Raw genomic sequence first — 18577 nt, 5'->3', positions numbered from 1 at the left:
AATTCACACTAAAGCAAACCCTGTGACTGAATGGCCCAATGTTTTTCGAACCATCAGCGTAGCTTTATGACTGGGGTCTTGTAAGTTTATTCGGGGCTGGTCATATGATAAGGCAACTCTATATGCCTCACAAATGAGTAATAATCAAAACATAAGTGTTTAAAAGGGCATTGGCTCCATTAAGCTCCAAATGATTTTGGTGGAGAATGTCCAGGAGGTAAGGGGAGCTCCTGCTTGGGGAAGTCAGCTGTTGCCGAGGGCTGCAGTGTTGCAGTGCAGGAAGACGTGCTGGGGGACCCTGCTACAGTACATATATTTATTTTAAAGCACCACCGGGGACTTTGGGATTCATCTCCTCTCCTCATGTGTTATCGGTATGTCCGCTTTTTTAACGGCAAAGCAAGTGACACAGTACATAACACAGCTCCCACTACTCTAAAGTGCCCCTTGTCCCAGAATAGCTCCAGCCTGCTCTATCTAAGTGATGCCCGAGAAAGTTTCAGCCGTCGGCAACACCTCTTAGCCTGCCATGGCAGGAGATAGCGCCGTCAACAAAGATGGCTACTCCGTCTCTACACTAGGATGCTGCCCATTTCGGAGGTTGTTGTCTCCTATCCCCAATACTCTCTACGGAACACAGTGCCCTCAAAAATCAACAAGAGTGCTTGGCCTGGCCATTGCTTAGTTAAAGCTAATAGAAAACTATAGTCATATTTCCAAACCTCCATCCTGCAGGGACAGCACACAGCACAAGGGACTCAACAGCGCTCTAACCTATAATGCCTCTTTAACAATAGACCTTCCCAACAGTCAATCTCTCAATCAGGAATGCTGGGCTTTGTCTATTCTGGGAGACTCCGGACCCCCCTCCCTCCTGCACTCTCACCCTGCTCTCATACCAGGCACACAGCTCCCCTTCTGCACTGAAGGTCAGATCCACTGGGGCCAGAATTTAAGAGGCACAGTCTAATGTGTGTCCATGCCAGAATTACTACAGAGACAAAATTATATCAATGATGTTTAGCGATGTATACTAAGTGTACCAATCACTCCCTTTTCACATTTAGCACGACAGAGATCTCCTTTCGACATATGAATTATGAAGAGCTATGAATCAATAAGATGTTAACAATCTTATTGACAGGTTATGTTTTGAGCCTCACATCACAAGCTACTGAAATCTCACAAGATGTTGAGAGCTGATCCGCCATGTTCAAACTAAGAGTGTTTCTCTCTATTAATATTGCTTCATGTATTTATAGTGCCATGTTTAATGTCACACAGAGGGGGCTCCTGAAATAATCTCTTCTAAGGTTGCATCCTCTGTGGCCATACACAATGGCTGACACCCCTGTTGGCACTCAACAACAAAAAAGCCGCTGTGTAATTACTAAGGGGACAGCAGCATGATGAGCTCATGGGCATCTCAGTCACTTCGAGTAGCTGTGTAGGACTGTACTTTTCAGGATGATTGCAGACGGACTCAAAATTCAACATCAGTTTATTTCCATGTAGGCCTATATGGTTTATTCACATACTGGTCGATGGAAACGACATTAGAGTGCAGGACAGGACAGTGCAAAGACAGGACAGTGCAAATACAAAATACAATATATCAAAAAAGCAAGAGTACAATGCACAATAGCCTACACAGCATATACAGAATGGCGTATGGTGAGAGTACAGTGTGTAGTGTCATGTATGTGCGATGTTTTATATATACAATGTGTGTGCTGTTATCATATGTAGTACGATTGTTGCATGAAAAAAGTAACTTTTTATTATTAAAGACAATTTCTATCTCCAAGGACAGAAAGGGCACCAGCCGAGCAAACATAAATGCATCTATCTGGTCGTCATGCCGATGAGTTATTTATTTTCTTTGATTAGACTGAACTGTCCAGGTCGATAAATCACCAATTTCATTTTAGAATGAGCTTTAAATTCGCCTGAAATATAATTCCATGGTCAACATAAATCCAGAGTTCTGTGGTCTAAAAGTAATTCACCCATCATCATGATAATATGGCTTTGAACTAGGGGTTCCACAGCAATGACAGCATAGTTCCTAAAGTGACGCTCCGTCCAATGCGATTCCCTCTCACTCCCTCTCTGTGAGTAGGCCTACACTACATAAAATAACAGGGTTATAAAAATAGCCGGCTTGAGTTAGCGCAATGATAAAAACGTTGCTTTCCTTTTGTGTCAATTGAGACACGCGGCCACAACCAATAGACGGCGGAGGAGGTGGCATATGCTAATTAGGGACAAATCTTCCCTGGCCGTGACCTTGAGCAAGACAATAAAAAGGGGACACACCTCTACGACGGACTATCCCGTGCTCCCTGAGGTCAGTTAACAACTTCTCTTATCTTAGTTTTTGGTTGTAGCATTACGCATCTTACCCATGGGTGCCATAGCCTACCATGACAGTTTTTGTCATTCAGTAGTTTACGCTACTTCTGTTGAAACTTCCATATTCTGAAATTCCTATAAGTTTGAATATTTTCCATTCAATGGGGGAAATGGATTTGCGCACTTTTACGCGCGAATAATTACGCACACGCCGATCTGTCACATAGCCGCAACTAATTTGTTTATGAAATCATATAAGTCATATTTTGTGGTTCACAAAAAAATACTGAAAGTGCCTTGTTTGTGCTCTACCTAAGGAGATTGAGAAGTCACCTGTCTTGTTGGTGCGTCGTCGGGAGCTCAGTCGGCCACAGGAGTTGCCACCATGTCCCGCTTTGATATGCAAGATTTCGGGGCAGCTGGACCTTTTTTACGCAAAACGGACATGGAGTTGCTGGCTTCGCAGATCGCAACCTATGATGGTACTCAAAGCGTATCTGCTTTTTGTTGTTTGTTTGTGTATCAAAATATTTTTGCTGTAACGCTATGGTTGACAAGGCATATACCAAGGCACATACCAATCATACCCGGGGGCCTTGAATCGACATTTGTCCGTCTTGGTTGTTCTTGTCAGGTAAAAAGCGAGCATGGATTCCAGACGAAAAAGAGGCTTATATCGAAATTGAGATCAAGGAATTCGATGGAGACAAAGTCATCGTTGAGACCAAAGATAAGAAGGTGAGTGGTCCACTGAATGCTCTACTTACAAGTTATAACAATTACATTACTCGAGTAGGCCTATCTATCCTTATTTGCATGCAACCAGTGGTAATTATGCAGTGTTATACATTATACACATACATTATACATTTTGAAAGGTCACATTGCTATTTTTTTTATTGTAAGTTATTAAACAGACAGGTCCCTGGTTTCACCCTGTTTCACCTCTACCTCCTCTGTCCATCTCAACAGACTTTAACGGTGAAGGAGAATGACATCCAGCAGATGAATCCTCCAAAGTTTGAAATGATTGAGGACATGGCCATGCTGACACACCTCAACGAGGCCTCTGTGCTCTATAACCTACGCAAGCGCTACGCCGCCTGGATGATCTATGTGAGTGAGCACGCAGTGAGAGTGATGGGACTTTCCCAAGCCCATACTGGGATGGATTAGTGACTGCTAGAACAATCTCTGTCAGTGCATCCCTTTTGCTGCAGCACATGTTAGTAAAAATGGGGATAACTGTGTCACTATGCCAGTTAAAACAGTTGTTCAGGTATTATACCATGCATGCTGTTGATCTCTCTCTACGCAGACATACTCTGGGTTGTTCTGTGTGACAGTGAACCCATACAAATGGCTGCCTGTCTACACCGCCCCTGTGGTTCTTGCCTACAAAGGCAAACGCCGCTCCGAGTCCCCGCCCCACATCTACTCCATCGCAGACAATACCTACAATGACATGCTGCGAAGTAAGTGACACACACACACGCATGCGCGCGCGCACACACACACACACACACACACACACACACACACACACACACACACACACACACACACACACACACACACAATTTACTAATAAGATAAAGTGATTTAAAAATACCATTCTTTACTGCCTTTCAGACCGTGAGAATCAGTCCATGCTCATCACGTAAGTCAAATCCACATTAAAGAGTTTTCCGACAAGCTCAACAATCCTACAGACATTTAACATGTTAGTGTATGTTGTGTATGGGACATTGATTTTGATGTCTTTTCACTGTATGAGCAATCATACAGTATTGTAGTCCATCCAAACACAACCACTTGATGTCGTTGTTTTTTTTTTGTTCCAAATAATAATTGTATTTTTTGTATGCATTTTACACCAAGACGCTAAATGAAGAGTTTGACTTTTGGTGTTTTTGACTTTTGTGTTTTATGGTTTTTGGTTTTGGTTTCATGAAGTGCTAGACTGCAACATACAATGTAAATTCTTGATTTGTGCATTTTTGATCTGCTCTATGCAAACTTTTCTCACATATACTTTTTCCATACGGCTATAGCGGAGAATCCGGTGCTGGCAAAACTGTCAACACGAAACGTGTCATTCAGTATTTTGCCATTGTAGCAGCTCTTGGGGAGGCATCTGCCAAAAAAGGAGTAAGGCCAATATGGCATAACTGAATTTTGTTCCCCTCCCATCTTTCAAAATCTTTTGGGTATTTTTTTTGGGTCATTGGACCCCCTTGGTGTTTCCCCATTAAAACATCCACGTCCACATGCTTTCATTACGGGAATGTGGTCATTTTATTTGCATTCTTATTGTTTCATGTCTTCCCTCATCTGTCTTGTGAAGCCCTCTTCTTTGACTATGTTCCCTTCATTTTTGAATCATTTTCTCCTAATTTTTCCTGATACATATCCTCCTTTTTTGAAATCTTATTAACAATAGCTCTGTTTTGATTTTCTTTCCAATCCAATCCATTCTTGATCTTTTGTTTTCCTTTTTTGGTCGATATCCATTTTTCTTCCCTGTTGCTCCCATATATGCCTCACATTTCCTACATACCAACTGGCTTTATGTACTTAAGAGTAAAACAAGGTGTTCAGTGTTCATCATTAAGTTGTGTATCAGTCTAGAAATTCTATAGAAGTATATCTATATTTCATGTGTGTTTATAGTATTCGCAAGAAACAAAGGAAAGTCATATTTATGCTTTAACCTTTTCTCTCTTAGCAAGGTGTCATGAAAACAAATTCAAAAGTGTTGTTTGACTACTCAATTTAAATAATTAATTTTATCTTTTGGGCCTTGATCACAGCAATAACTTTATATTGACATTCAGTTCTAAGCACTTGTGTAGTTCCAAAGAATGATCTCCTGGACTGGACCGTAATAGTCTTGTCTTGACACTCTGCTAGGGCACCTTGGAGGACCAGATCATTGAGGCAAATCCTGCCATGGAGGCGTTTGGCAACGCCAAAACTCTGAGGAACGACAACTCCTCCCGCTTTGTGAGTATTTCTACAGTGCAGTGTGTATATATCCTCTAGTGAAGGAATATGATGAGGGAGTATGATTGCTGATACTAGTTTGTGGTACTCCAACATTATAGCCATATTATGCATCTATATCTCTGTGTCTATATATTTGAGGCTTATTTTATGTGCCTCTCCAACAGGGCAAGTTCATTAGGATCCACTTTGGGCCCACAGGGAAACTAGCCTCTGCAGACATTGACATATGTGAGTGTACAGAACAAGGGCATGATGGGACGAGTTAACTAACACCAATGTATGACAGTCCCACATTTTTAGTGTTTCAGTGATCCAGAGATTCTGAGATCTAGTAATATATGCATGTGTGTAAATAATTTATTACCTGTTGCCCCTTAATTTAGATCTTCTGGAAAAATCCAGGGTGATATTTCAGCAGCCTGGAGAGAGGAGCTACCATATTTACTACCAGATCATGTCCCAGAAGAAACCGGAACTTCTAGGTAAGGGAAGATCTACCGGTCACGACAGAGCGGTTTTCAGCTACATGGGATCTTCATGGCCTTAGAGAGAGTACCCATTCTTCTGTCTCCTCCCCAGACATGCTGCTAGTTTCCTCCAACCCCTACGACTACCACTTCTGCTCACAGGGGGTGACCACTGTGGAAAACATGGACGACGGACAGGAGCTGATGGCCACTGACGTAAGAGCTCTTCCTCTGCTCAGGACATGACAACATTTAATTTGAACAGTATCTGATTAGCATCTGTAGACCCCCCCCCACAAAATAAAAATCAAATGAAGATGATTATGGGAGTAGCGATGTCACTTCCCTGGGCTCCCTTCCCTTTGCAGCATGCCATGGACATCCTGGGGTTTAGTCCTGAGGAGAAGTACGGATGCTATAAAATAGTGGGGGCCATTATGCATTTTGGCAACATGAAGTTCAAGCTGAAGCAGCGTGAGGAGCAGGCAGAGACTGATGGCACTGAAAGTAAGCAGTGGTAATATGAGACTTTTAAAATACAAACTCACAATATCATCTCCTTTTGCTCCAAAACACAAAATAAATAAGCTTAGACTTATTTACAATATTTATTTGCAATTAGAATAACACAGTGGTTGAACGTGACATATGCCAGTTATCTTTAGGAAAAGTCAAGAGACAATCAGGACTTAATCCGAAATGGGCACAAACCTATTGCACAGTATAGATAGATGATATATGAAGTTTACTTATTATGATCATAATACCTTCACGATTAATATATTTTTATGTGTGTATCATCATCTTAATCTCATGTGCATTATTTTTTTTTTTTTTGTCCAGGTGCTGACAAAGCCTCCTACCTGATGGGGGTTAGCTCAGCTGACCTCATCAAAGGTCTTCTGCACCCCAGGGTGAAGGTGGGGAACGAGTATGTTGTGAAAGGGCAAAACGTCGAACAGGTGAGTTTTCACCGACACAATGAATGTGTAATAACGCACAACGGTCATCTCTTTAACAATCTTTTTTTTTTTTATTAGCTAATTAGAAATTATTTTCAATGACAAAAAAATAATGGATCCTGTTTTGTCAGCAATCGTATATATAGTTTGTTCATTTCTTAGGCTACATTACAAAAAATCTTTATTGATAGGCGTCTTGCATGGTGCTAATTTTACCCAGTGGTTAGCATGCAGACAATTGACAGTTTCTTAATCCTCCATCGATCAATACACTCCACTGACTCCCCCCACTGATTCCAGAATCTGGTATCCAAGCAACAGTGGCTATCTTTGTGAATGACAGCTGTGTTCCCTTGTGTGTGTGTGTGTGTGTGTGTGTGTGTGTGTATGTGTGTGTGTGTGTGCGGGGATGCGTGGGTGCTGCAGGTTAACTTTGCCGTCGGAGCTCTGGCCAAAGCCACTTACGACCGTATGTTCAAATGGCTGGTGGGACGCATCAACAGGACCCTGTACACCTCTCTACCTCGACAGTTCTTCATAGGAGTCCTGGACATCGCCGGCTTCGAGATCTTTGATGTAGGTCTATCTTTAATACAATTGCCACACAATGATTTTACTTAGCTTGAACCAGCCAATTTCTAGACATTATTCAGTTGTCGGCTTTATATCGTCATGTGCTGTTGTGTTTGCCGATTTGAGCCGATTAGGTAATTCAGACATTACATTCTTACAATGTTGGCCATGTATTCTACTCTCTTCTGCGTTTTCCCAACATCTGTCCCTCTTTCATTGCAGCTCAACAGCTTTGAACAGCTGTGCATCAACTTCACCAATGAGAAACTGCAACAGTTTTTCAACCACCACATGTTCATCCTGGAGCAAGAGGAATACAAGAGAGAGGGCATCGACTGGACCTTCATTGACTTTGGACTCGACCTTCAGGCTTGCATCGACCTCATAGAAAAAGTATGGAGAGTTCCTATTATATTCCATAATGATTTTTAGACAATAATTACATTTTTATTTGATTAAATATACTGGCCATTAAAGACTATTTTAGTGTGTTCAGCCATGAAGGGTTTATAATTTAATGTTTACCCGTCTTCCTTCAGCCCCTGGGGATCATGTCGATCCTTGAAGAGGAGTGCATGTTCCCCAAGGCCACCGATAGCAGCTTCAAGGCCAAGATGTATGACAACCACATCGGCAAATCACCTAACTTCCAGAAGCCGCGGCCGGATAAGAAGCGCAAGTACGAGCCCCACTTTGAGCTGATGCACTACGCCGGAGTGGTACGTCTGTTTTCACTGACGTCCAGCCTACGACATAGACAGTGTTGTCATTGTATCAGATAATGTCATAATCTTAGATGTTCATGATGATGATGATGATGACGACGATGATGATGATGACGACGACGACAAAGATGATGATGCCATATCCTAATCCCTGTCATACCAGGTACCATACAACATCATTGGCTGGCTGGATAAAAACAAAGACCCCCTGAATGAGACGGTGGTGGTCTGCTTTCAGAAGTCCTCCAACAAGCTGCTAGCCTCGCTGTATGAGAACTACATTGGCTCTGACTCAGGTACCATAGACAGGGAACCAGCAACAAGCAAGCTCAAACACTGATTTTACCAAAACGGTCACCCCTTTGATCAATATACTGGTTACCGTGCAGCAGCTGACATCAAGACTGGCGGCAAGGAGAAAAGGAAGAAGGCAGCTTCCTTCCAGACTGTGTCCCAGCTTCATAAGGTGAGAGAGACACCTCAGTCCTTACACAATCATCCAGAAAGGTATCGCTAATGAAGCGTTAAAGCGGTATCTTTATTTGAGACATCACCTCCCCAGTGCCGAGAGGGAGGCAGTTAAGACTTGCAGTGATGTTTAGGGAACTGATCACATGAACATCACTTTAAGTCTGTGCTGGCTCCTTACTCATAATTCACAATTCAGCCTCTTATCATCGCAGAGGACCATGGAAGAGTACCATCATGAGGAGTGAGGGAGCGTTGATTTTCATGAACTGCATTGGGTTCTTGCGTAGCTATCTTTAAAGATGTGCTTATAGTGGTCAAAGGCACTCTCTTTAACACAGAGCTCTCTGTCTATCCGTCATGCCTGCAGGAGAATCTGAACAAGCTGATGACAAACCTCCGCAGCACTCAGCCGCACTTTGTCCGCTGCATCATCCCCAACGATACCAAGACTCCAGGTACGACACAGTACTGTGCACCTGTACCACAACATGGCACATCGGCTGTTTAACAGACCACCCAGATACAGTAGATAAGCCTCCCCTTCCCACCCATCCTGTGCAGGGATCATGGATGCTTTCATGGTGCTGCACCAGCTCCGTTGTAACGGTGTGCTGGAGGGCATCCGAATCTGCAGGAAGGGATACCCTAACCGCATCCTCTACGCCGAGTTCAAGCAGCGGTGAGCTGGAGAACCTTCAATCCTTACACCAAATGCATGCAACCTCACTCACCCACTCACTCACTTGTATTTGTAATAAAACATTTTACCTTCACAGCTATCGCATCCTGAACCCACAAGCCATCCCTGATGATAAGTTTGTGGACAGCAGGAAGGCGGCAGAGAAACTACTAGGCTCTCTGGATATTGACCACAATCAATATAAATTTGGCCACACCAAGGTGTGTATTCACTATTTTCCATACCTATAGATAGTGAACCCTTGTGGTAGTTCCAGCAGTCTCTCTCTCTGACTCTCTGGCTGTGGATGTTCCTCCTGTAGGTGTTCTTTAAAACCGGTCTGCTGGGCTACCTGGAGGAGATGAGGGACGGACGTCTGGCTAAAGTCCTGACCTTGCTGCAGGCCATCAGCCGTGGCAAGATCATGAGAATGGAGCTCCAGAGGATGATCGAGAGGAAGTAAGAGACTAGACTGCATTCCTCATTTCAAAATCCCAATGAGAACATTCATGACATTTATGAAGTTTGACAGTTGTCACAGTGAAAAAAACCTGCTATAGGGCTATTTTTGCTTTTCCTGCTGGAATCCGGTGGCACTCTTTGGTTGGGTAGAGTGTGTTTCAATGGAGAAAATGTGGAAGTTCCAAAAGATGCCAGCTGGCAACATTGGGGAGGGTTAGTGTTGAGGTAAAATTCTACCAAGAAAGTGAATGAGGATTTAGAGAAATTGAAAGGTGTATGTAGTTTAAAAAGTACACTAAAGCAAAAATGACCCTATAGCAGGTTTTGTTCAGTGCTAAAGTAAATATTGTGTATCTATTGTCGTGTTACTGAACAATCAAGATTTCAGAATTTCTGATTAAGACATGAATACAAAGGAAACAGTTGCTTCCGCCAACAGGTTCAATAGCAACTTGACCAGCTGAACCCTCTCGGCTTGTGATATATTATACCTTAGCATACACTCCCTTGGTCAAGTATGCTCGGCATTCAAGGGCAGTGTTATCGGCGTGTGTGAGGCGTGTGCTTGTCCATGTATGGTTGCCATGCATGTGTGTGGGCTCATTGGTAATAAGGACCCCATTCCTCTACCCTCACACACACACACACACACACACACACACACACACACACACACACACACACACACACACACACACACACACACACACTAGTCCCTGGCCTTTTCCCCTTATCCACTCTCCCTAAATTAAACAATGCTGACGGTGTCCATCCAGCCAGGTGGTGACATGTGTCAAGTGGCAGCTGCTTGGGCCCTTCCTAAAAATACAGCCCGCCACCCCGTGCCCCGCGGCCCCTTTTGTCCCAGGCGCCTGTATTTCTAACTGAGCACATTGATGGGATATGTGGCGGGTGACAGTGGATTAAAGCCTGCCGTTTGACAGAGGGCTTTGGTTTCTAAATAAACATGGAGCCACTCACCTTTTGCGGGGCATCGAGCACGGAGTCATGCCAGAAATGCAATCAGACTAGTACCACAGCCGCCACACCCCCATTCACCCTCTTACCCCCTACACTCCTGACATGTCCATGGCCCTCACACTCATAGGAAGTCCTTGACCAATCTGCAAAAGGGCTCCAGTTACATATTTAGCATCGTATTGTGTTGTTTAGCTGGTAGTTATATTTCACCCAAGATGTGACAGTGACAAGATTTCATACAAAACATGTACACCCAAGGGAGGGTGGCTGAAAAGAAAGGGATCTTACCATCTGCTCCCCACAGCTCAGGTTAGATGTCTTGTTGCTCTGATTTGTGCACCGTTTAATGTGGTCCTCCTCTCTCTTCCTTGTCCCAGGGAGGCTCTGATGATCATCCAGTGGAACATCCGAGCCTTCAACACTGTGAAGCACTGGCCATGGATGAGGCTCTTCTTCAAGATCAAGCCCCTGCTGAAGAGTGCTGCCACAGAGAAGGAGATGGCCCTTCTGAAGGAAGAGTTTGCCAAGTTGAAGGAGGCTCTGGAGAAGTCTGAGGCCAAACGTAAAGAGCTGGAGGAGAAGCAGGTCAGCCTGATCCAAGAGAAGAATGACCTCTCTCTGCAGTTGCAGGCTGTAAGTACTTCCTTTCCAATGGCGGATGACCCTTTGTAATTCATCTCTCACTATAACAATGTGTCAGCACACAAACCTGCCACATAATCTGTCAATAGTCTTCTCCATATAGTCCATTCACACCCCATCTCTCCCTCCCTCTCTCCAACCAGGAGCAGGATAACCTGGCGGATGCTGAGGATCGCTGTGACCTGCTCATCAAGACTAAGATCCAGCTGGAGGCCAGGGTGAAGGAGATGGTGGAGAGGCTGGAGGACGAGGAGGAGATGAACGCCGGAGTGCTTGCCAAGAAACGCAAGCTGGAGGACGAGTGTGCTGAGCTCAAGAAAGACATCGACGACTTGGAGATCACCCTGGCCAAGGTGGAGAAGGAGAGACATGCCACCGAGAACAAGGTGAGAGAAGCCATGACGCTCAGAGAGCAGTGTTACACTCACCCTGGGGCCATATACTGTACATCACACGCTGGGTCACATTATTCTATCTAAATGTATATAAGTAATGGAATATAGTTGTTGCTTTGCTCCTCATGCGCTGAAACGTCTTGACGAGCATGACCCAGGCACATCTCACTAATTGACAAACATGGGAAGGAGTGCATATGTGAATAATATTCCTCCTTTTCTCTCTTCTCCAGGTGAAGAATCTGATTGAGGAGATGGCAGCTCTGGATGAGACCATCCTGAAGCTGACCAAGGAGAAGAAGGCCCTGCAGGAGGCCCACCAGCAGACACTGGATGACCTGCAGGCTGAGGAGGACAAGGTCAACACTCTGACCAAGGCCAAAGCCAAGCTGGAGCAGCAAGTTGACGATGTAAGTTGACTAACATCTGTCAGAAGTATTCATACATTGAGGACCTAGAGTGACACTCCTCCCCCATCCAAAACAGTTGGAGGGCTCTCTGGAGCAAGAGAGGAAGTTACGTATGGACTTGGAACGAGTCAAGCGTAAGTTAGAGGGGGACCTCAAGCTCTCAATGGAGTCTCTGATGGACCTGGAGAATGACAAGCAGCAACTCGATGAGAAACTGAAAAAGTGAGTAAAATATGCAGTATAAAAGACTAAACCACTTTCACTTTAGCAAACAAGTGAGCAAGAATTAAAAACATTTTCTTTATTCAGAAAAGACTTTGAAATGAACCAAATCACCACCAAAATTGAGGACGAACAAGCCTTGGTCCTGCAGCTCCAGAAAACGATAAAGGAGTTACAGGTATGAACGGAAAGCACAACAATGACTTGTGAAACAGGATGTCATCATCTCTACATCTATAAACTGCCAACATACTTGAGAATTGAATGTTAATGTAACACATTAGAATTGAACTCAGTTTTCAGTGGCATAGCTTGCTAAAGCGGTGTTAACACGTGACCGCTGGTCTTTGGCTACAATGATAACTGTTAGATGAACATGACCAATGACACCTGCTAGATGAACATGAGCAATGACACCTGCTAGATGAACATGACCAATGACACCTGCTAGATGAACATGATCAATGACACCTGCTAGATGAACATGACCAATGACACCTGCTAGATGAACATGAGCAATGACACCTGCTAGATGAACATGAGCAATGACACCTGCTAGATGAACATGACCAATGATACCTGCTAGATGAACATGATCAATAATGCCAGCTAGATTAATCGTATCTTCGCACCGTCCTCCCCCACCAGGCTCGTATCGAGGAGCTGGAGGAAGAGCTGGAGTCCGATCGTGCATCCAGGGCCAAGGTGGAGAAGCAGCGAGGCGACGTGGCGAGGGAGCTGGAGGAGCTGAGCGAGCGACTGGAGGAGGCGGGCGGCGCCACCTCCGCCCAGATCGAGATGAACAAGAAGCGGGAGGCGGACTTCCTGAAGCTGCGGCGGGACCTGGAGGAGTCCATGCTGCACCACGAGGCCACGACCGCCACCCTGCGGAAGAAGCACGCCGACAGCGTGGCGGAGCTGGGCGAGCAGATCGACAGCCTGCAGCGCATCAAACAGAAGCTGGAGAAGGAGAGGAGCGAGGCCAAGATGGAGGCTGATGACCTGGCCTCCGCCGTGGAGCAGCTCTCCAAGAGCAAGGTGAAGAGATTAGCGCGCACACACACACACACACACACACACACACACACACACCTGTTGTGAAACAAAGAAAACACTTTGTCTATGAATTGTCGTGTGTTTGAGGTTGCTCTCTGACCACCTATCCCTCCCCTGTCCCCAGGCTAACTCAGAGAAGATGTGCAGGCTCTATGAGGACCAAATGAACGAGGCCAAAGCCAGGGTGGAGGAGCTCCAGAGGCAGCTAAACGAAACCAACACCCAGAGAGCCCGCGCTCAGGCAGAGTGTGGTGAGGGCATCCGTACACCTCCAGCCTTTAGTAACATTATCCCACATTAACATTATAGACACAGCAGATGTGTAAGCACAGACGTACATGCTGCCCATGACCCATGACACTTGTCTGACTCTGCCCTTTCCCTGTGCAGCCGAGCAGGGCAGGAAGCTGGAGGAGAGGGAAGCCCTGGTCACCCAGCTCCAGCGTGTCAAGAACTCCTTCAGTCAGAACACTGAGGAGCTCAAGAAGCAGCTGGATGAGGAGAGCAAGGTAGGTCAGGCAGCCGTGGCTTCTCCACAACGTCCATATACTCCAGATCAGACCTGGGTCGTAATACTGTTTGAAATGATTTCAGTTGCTTACAGTATTGTTTGTGCTTAATTGTTCATCTCTGGGACAGAGGAACCAATGGGCTGTTTACTAACAATACCCCCCCCCCTCCCCTCAACACACCTGACTCATGTTGATCACCAGCTGTGTCCTGAAAATAAGACCAACTTCACCCTGTGACACAGTAAGTCCTTCTGTTATCATCTCCAGGCGAAGAACGCCCTGGCCCACGCTCTACAGTCCTCCAGGCATGACTGTGATCTGCTGAGGGAGCAGTATGAGGAGGAGCAGGAGGCCAAGTCTGAGCTGCAGAGGGCCCTGTCCAAGGCCAACGCCGAGGTGGCCCAGTGGAGAACTAAATATGAAACTGATGCCATCCAGAGGACTGAGGAGCTGGAGGAAGCCAAGTGAGTTACTGTAGTTACAAAGATTTCTGTACTAGTGCTACTGTGCTACTAACTGACTGTTAGTACAGTAAGACAAAACATAATTTGTTTCTTTAGAAAGATTCGAACAAATGTTTTCAAACTAGTGTTCAATACAATTTCTATGAGGTAGCACCAGTTGATTCACTGTGTGCAACAGGAAAAAGCTGGTGACGCGGCTGCAGGAGGCGGAGGAGACAGTGGAGGCGTCCAACGCCAAGTGCTCCTCCCTGGAGAAGACGAAGCACCGGCTGCAGACAGAGATCGAGGACCTGATGATAGACCTGGAACGCTCCAACGCTGCAGCCGCAGCCCTGGACAAGAAGCAGCGCAACTTTGACAAGGTGAGCAGGAGGCCTAGATTTGGTCCAGCAATCTGGTTACGAATGGACACGTCAAACCAGGGCTATGCAGTGTGAAGAAAATCTTCATTCAATCTTGAGGTGTTGAGCTTAGAGTTTAGGCTTTAGTATTGCTGATGTGGTGACCCAGGTGCTGGCTGAGTGGAGGCAGAAGTATGAGGAGTGCCAGGCAGAGCTGGAGAGCTCCCAGAAGGAGTCTCGCGGCTTGAGCACGGAGCTCTTCAAGCTGAAGAACTCCTATGAGGAGACTCTGGACCATCTAGAGACCACTAAGCGGGAGAACAAGAACCTCCAGGGTACGACCCCACACAGAGGGACTTTTTTCATTGGTCCTCCAGTGTATCCACTTTTATTGTTACTGTGTTATTAGTTATGCTTCTTAAAATGCATTTAAATACATTATATGGCTTATCACATTTAACTATGGTCTGCTTTACCTACACTACTACAGAGGAGATAGCTGACCTGTCAGACCAGATCAGCCAGGGAGTGAAGACTATCCATGAGCTGGAGAAGATGAAGAAGGGTCTCGACCTGGAGAAGAGTGAGATCCAGGCGGCACTAGAGGAGGCTGAGGTAGAGCCCTATTTAAGATGGTCACTCTGTATTTTCTCTCTCACTGACTTTGTTCTCTTAGTGAAGCATTCCCCCTCTCTTTCAGGGTACCCTGGAGCATGAGGAGAGTAAGACTCTTCGTATTCAGCTTGAGCTCAACCAGATCAAGGCCGACATCGATAGAAAGCTGGCAGAGAAGGACGAGGAAATCGACAACCTTCGGTGAGCATCATTACCATATCGCCTTCCCCTCTAGCATCAAGACCGAACTCCTGCTAGCGCTCCTTCTTCTTCTTCTTCTTCTTCTTCCCATGCCTTCTCTCATCCTTCCATTCCTTGTTCCCTCAGTCGGAACCACCAGCGAGTGCTTGAGTCCATGCAGGCCACCCTGGACGCCGAGTGCAAGTCTCGTAACGAGGCCGTCCGCCTGAGGAAGAAGATGGAGGGCGACCTGAACGAGATGGAGGTGCAGCTGAACCACGCCAACAGGCAGGCCACCGAGTCGCAGAAACTACTGCGCCACCTGCAGGTCCAGCTCAAGGACAGCCAGCTGGAGCTGGATGACACGCTGCACCAGAACGAGGAGCTGAAGGAGCAGGTTGCCGTGACGGAGCGCAGGAACAACCTGCTGGCGGCGGAGGTGGAGGAGCTGCGCACGCTGCTGGAGCAGAACGACCGCGCTCGCAAACTGGCAGAGCACGAGCTGCTGGAGTCCTCTGAGAGGGTCAACCTGCTGCACTCTCAGGTAGGCATCTCAATCTGAATCAGGGGGAGACGTCTACAGACAGTATGGTGCTGCTGTACACAAATGATAACATGCCAGTAAATGTTGTGTCTGCGCTCATCCAGAACACAGGGCTGATCAACCAGAAGAAGAAGCTAGAGAGCGATCTGTCCATGCTGTCCACTGAAGTGGACGAGGCTGTCCAAGAGTGCCGCAACGCAGAGGAGAAGGCCAAGAAGGCCATTACTGATGTAAGGGGCCATAATACTTTGACAGATACTGAGTGTTGAGTAGAGTGTTGAGGTCATAAATGTCTGATCAAGTGATGATGACAGTGATGTTTCATGATTTTGAAACTGTATCACTGTCATTGTGCAGGCGGCCATGATGGCAGAGGAGCTGAAGAAGGAGCAGGACACCAGTGCCCACCTGGAGAGGATGAAGAAGAATATGGAGCAGACCATCAAGGACCTGCAAATGCGCCTGGACGAGGCCGAGCAGATCGCCCTCAAGGGCGGCAAGAAGCAGATCCAGAAACTGGAGAGCAGGGTAAGAGCCTAGAGCCTTTCACCGTAATTACTATTTCATACTGCTTGCTGAAAATGATGTTCCCAGTTTTCATTCTCTTTGGCAGGTGAGAGAGCTGGAGAGCGAGCTGGAGTCTGAGCAAAAAAAGAGCCAGGAGTTCCAGAAGGGCGTTCGCAAGTACGAGAGGAGGATCAAAGAGCTCACCTACCAGGTACTGATAAACGAAAACATCCTGTCTTAACTGTTGTATTTTTTATACAGTCCTTCTCTGTTATTCACAGCCAGCTGAAAATATGGTGAACTTCAGCAAATTTGCTCCTTTTATGTTAATTCCATACATAGGGAGACCAGAATTGATGTGTGTGGGTAGTTGACTGTATTAGACGCTGTAGTAGTGAGAGTATGCTGCCCCCTTCTGTTTTCCTAGACCGAGGAGGACAGGAAGAACCTAGGTCGCCTGCAGGAGCTCATAGACAAACTGCAGGCTAAGGTCAAGAGCTACAAGAGACAGGCAGAAGAGGCGGTAAGTCCCAGGGTGGTTGCATTCACCTTTTCACCATATATTACTAGATAAATATGGGTTTATCTGAATAAACTAGGACATGGAATAAGTTATCTCTGTGTAACTTAACCTGCCCCTCTCTCTCTGTCTCTCTCTCTCCTGCAGGACGAACAGGCTAACTCCAACCAGACCAAGTTCAGGAAGGTCCAGCATGAGCTTGACGATGCTGAGGAGAGGGCCGAGATGGCCGAGTCGCAGGTCAACAAGTTCCGCATCCGCACGCGCGACCAAGGTGGCAAGGTCAGGGCAACGAACACAGACCTGATATAGCAAAGCAATTAGTTGCCAAAGAATCCTTGGAGATATTTATTGTATAATCTCCAGGCCTTGCACCGACAACTATTCTGAGAGTGGATTTCATGACCTGATGCAACCTCTTCATGTGATGTCTGGCGATCGTGAGTAGACCTAAATAGGTCTGCGCTCTAAACTGGATCACCGGTTGCTAATAAACATGCCTGTCGTGTATTTCAGCTTGCAGAGGAGTAGTCGCAAGGACGACCACCCGTAACCATAGATAACAGTCTCCCAGCTGCAACAGATGAGTGACTGCCAATCTGAAACTAAATAAAGACTACTTGCGCTATACAAATAAAGTTTGATTTGATACTTGAACACACACAGAACGTCTGATTATTCAAACCACTCAAAATACAGACAATGCTTTCAAGAGAAAGTTGTGAGAATGTATGATTATTGTTTTTATTAAATTCACAAACAAGACTTGTTAAATAATAAGTTCCAAACCAACATTAGAAGAACAAACATACGGGGTTGTACAGGGATGACTGGACTGAGTCAGCATAGAAAAACCGTGATGTCAAAGATGTTAGTATGTTTGTGTGTCTGGTAAGAACATAGGGTTACACATCTTTCTGATGTCCAGAACACACTAAACACTTCTGTGTCGATGATTCAATAGATAGGTATTCATTAACGACAAACAAGCATCATATGATCTCCCCCCAGAATATTCAATGTCAAGGCAAATGCTAAACACTCCCTCACAAAGGGATATAAGCTTGCTGCTTAACTGTCTAGTTGCTCACTACTAATGCTTTTTAGTATTTCATCCCAAGTGGATGCTCAGTCAATCACAGCGACACAAACACACATGCAGTCAAACAAAGAGCACTACCCTGGCGTGGTTTCAGAAAGCACTCTCCACCTATCATGTACCCAATGTGAAGCGAGTGGGAGGGTCTACAATCAAATTTAAATTTTTTAATGCACCAGACGGTACAAGAGGGCCAGGATGCTCTGAAAGGCTTACAGCGTAAAAATTAAAACAAGTTTTATATTAGCAAACACAAATATCAAGTCAGACCCTGACCTGACTGATGACACAGTTGAGGCTTGCATAAAAGTAATTCTTACAAATAAAATCTTTTCAATTTTGGTTGATAAGTGATATTTCTAGAAGAAATGTACACTGCATTTCAT

The 18577-nt window shown here is 45.5% G+C and overlaps 1 protein-coding gene across 1 annotated transcript; it reads left to right on the top strand.

The window, feature by feature from the left end:
* Nucleotides 1-2740: 2740 nt before the first annotated feature.
* On the top strand, nucleotides 2741-17623 carry myh7ba (myosin, heavy chain 7B, cardiac muscle, beta a; the record flags this gene model as incomplete). The annotated part of the gene is made up of 41 exons (XM_084440985.1): nucleotides 2741-2837; nucleotides 2990-3093; nucleotides 3328-3471; nucleotides 3674-3830; nucleotides 3988-4015; nucleotides 4410-4506; nucleotides 5269-5361; nucleotides 5529-5592; nucleotides 5748-5846; nucleotides 5944-6047; nucleotides 6200-6338; nucleotides 6675-6793; nucleotides 7220-7369; nucleotides 7589-7759; nucleotides 7906-8085; nucleotides 8255-8387; nucleotides 8481-8557; nucleotides 8930-9017; nucleotides 9124-9241; nucleotides 9339-9462; nucleotides 9564-9700; nucleotides 11062-11317; nucleotides 11470-11712; nucleotides 11955-12131; nucleotides 12208-12353; nucleotides 12441-12531; nucleotides 13002-13391; nucleotides 13534-13660; nucleotides 13800-13918; nucleotides 14189-14385; nucleotides 14564-14747; nucleotides 14896-15061; nucleotides 15217-15341; nucleotides 15427-15542; nucleotides 15669-16065; nucleotides 16170-16295; nucleotides 16423-16593; nucleotides 16679-16783; nucleotides 17000-17095; nucleotides 17240-17374; nucleotides 17609-17623. The coding sequence occupies 41 exons, from the start codon at nucleotides 2741-2743 to the stop codon at nucleotides 17621-17623; spliced, it is 5805 nt and encodes a 1934-aa protein (XP_084297111.1).
* Between the last annotated feature and the right edge of the window lie 954 nt (nucleotides 17624-18577).

Source organism: Borostomias antarcticus, assembly GCF_949987555.1.
Source record: "Borostomias antarcticus genome assembly, chromosome: 7".
Lineage (NCBI taxonomy): Eukaryota > Metazoa > Chordata > Actinopteri > Stomiiformes > Stomiidae > Borostomias > Borostomias antarcticus.
This window is presented reverse-complemented; position numbering and strand designations above follow the sequence as displayed.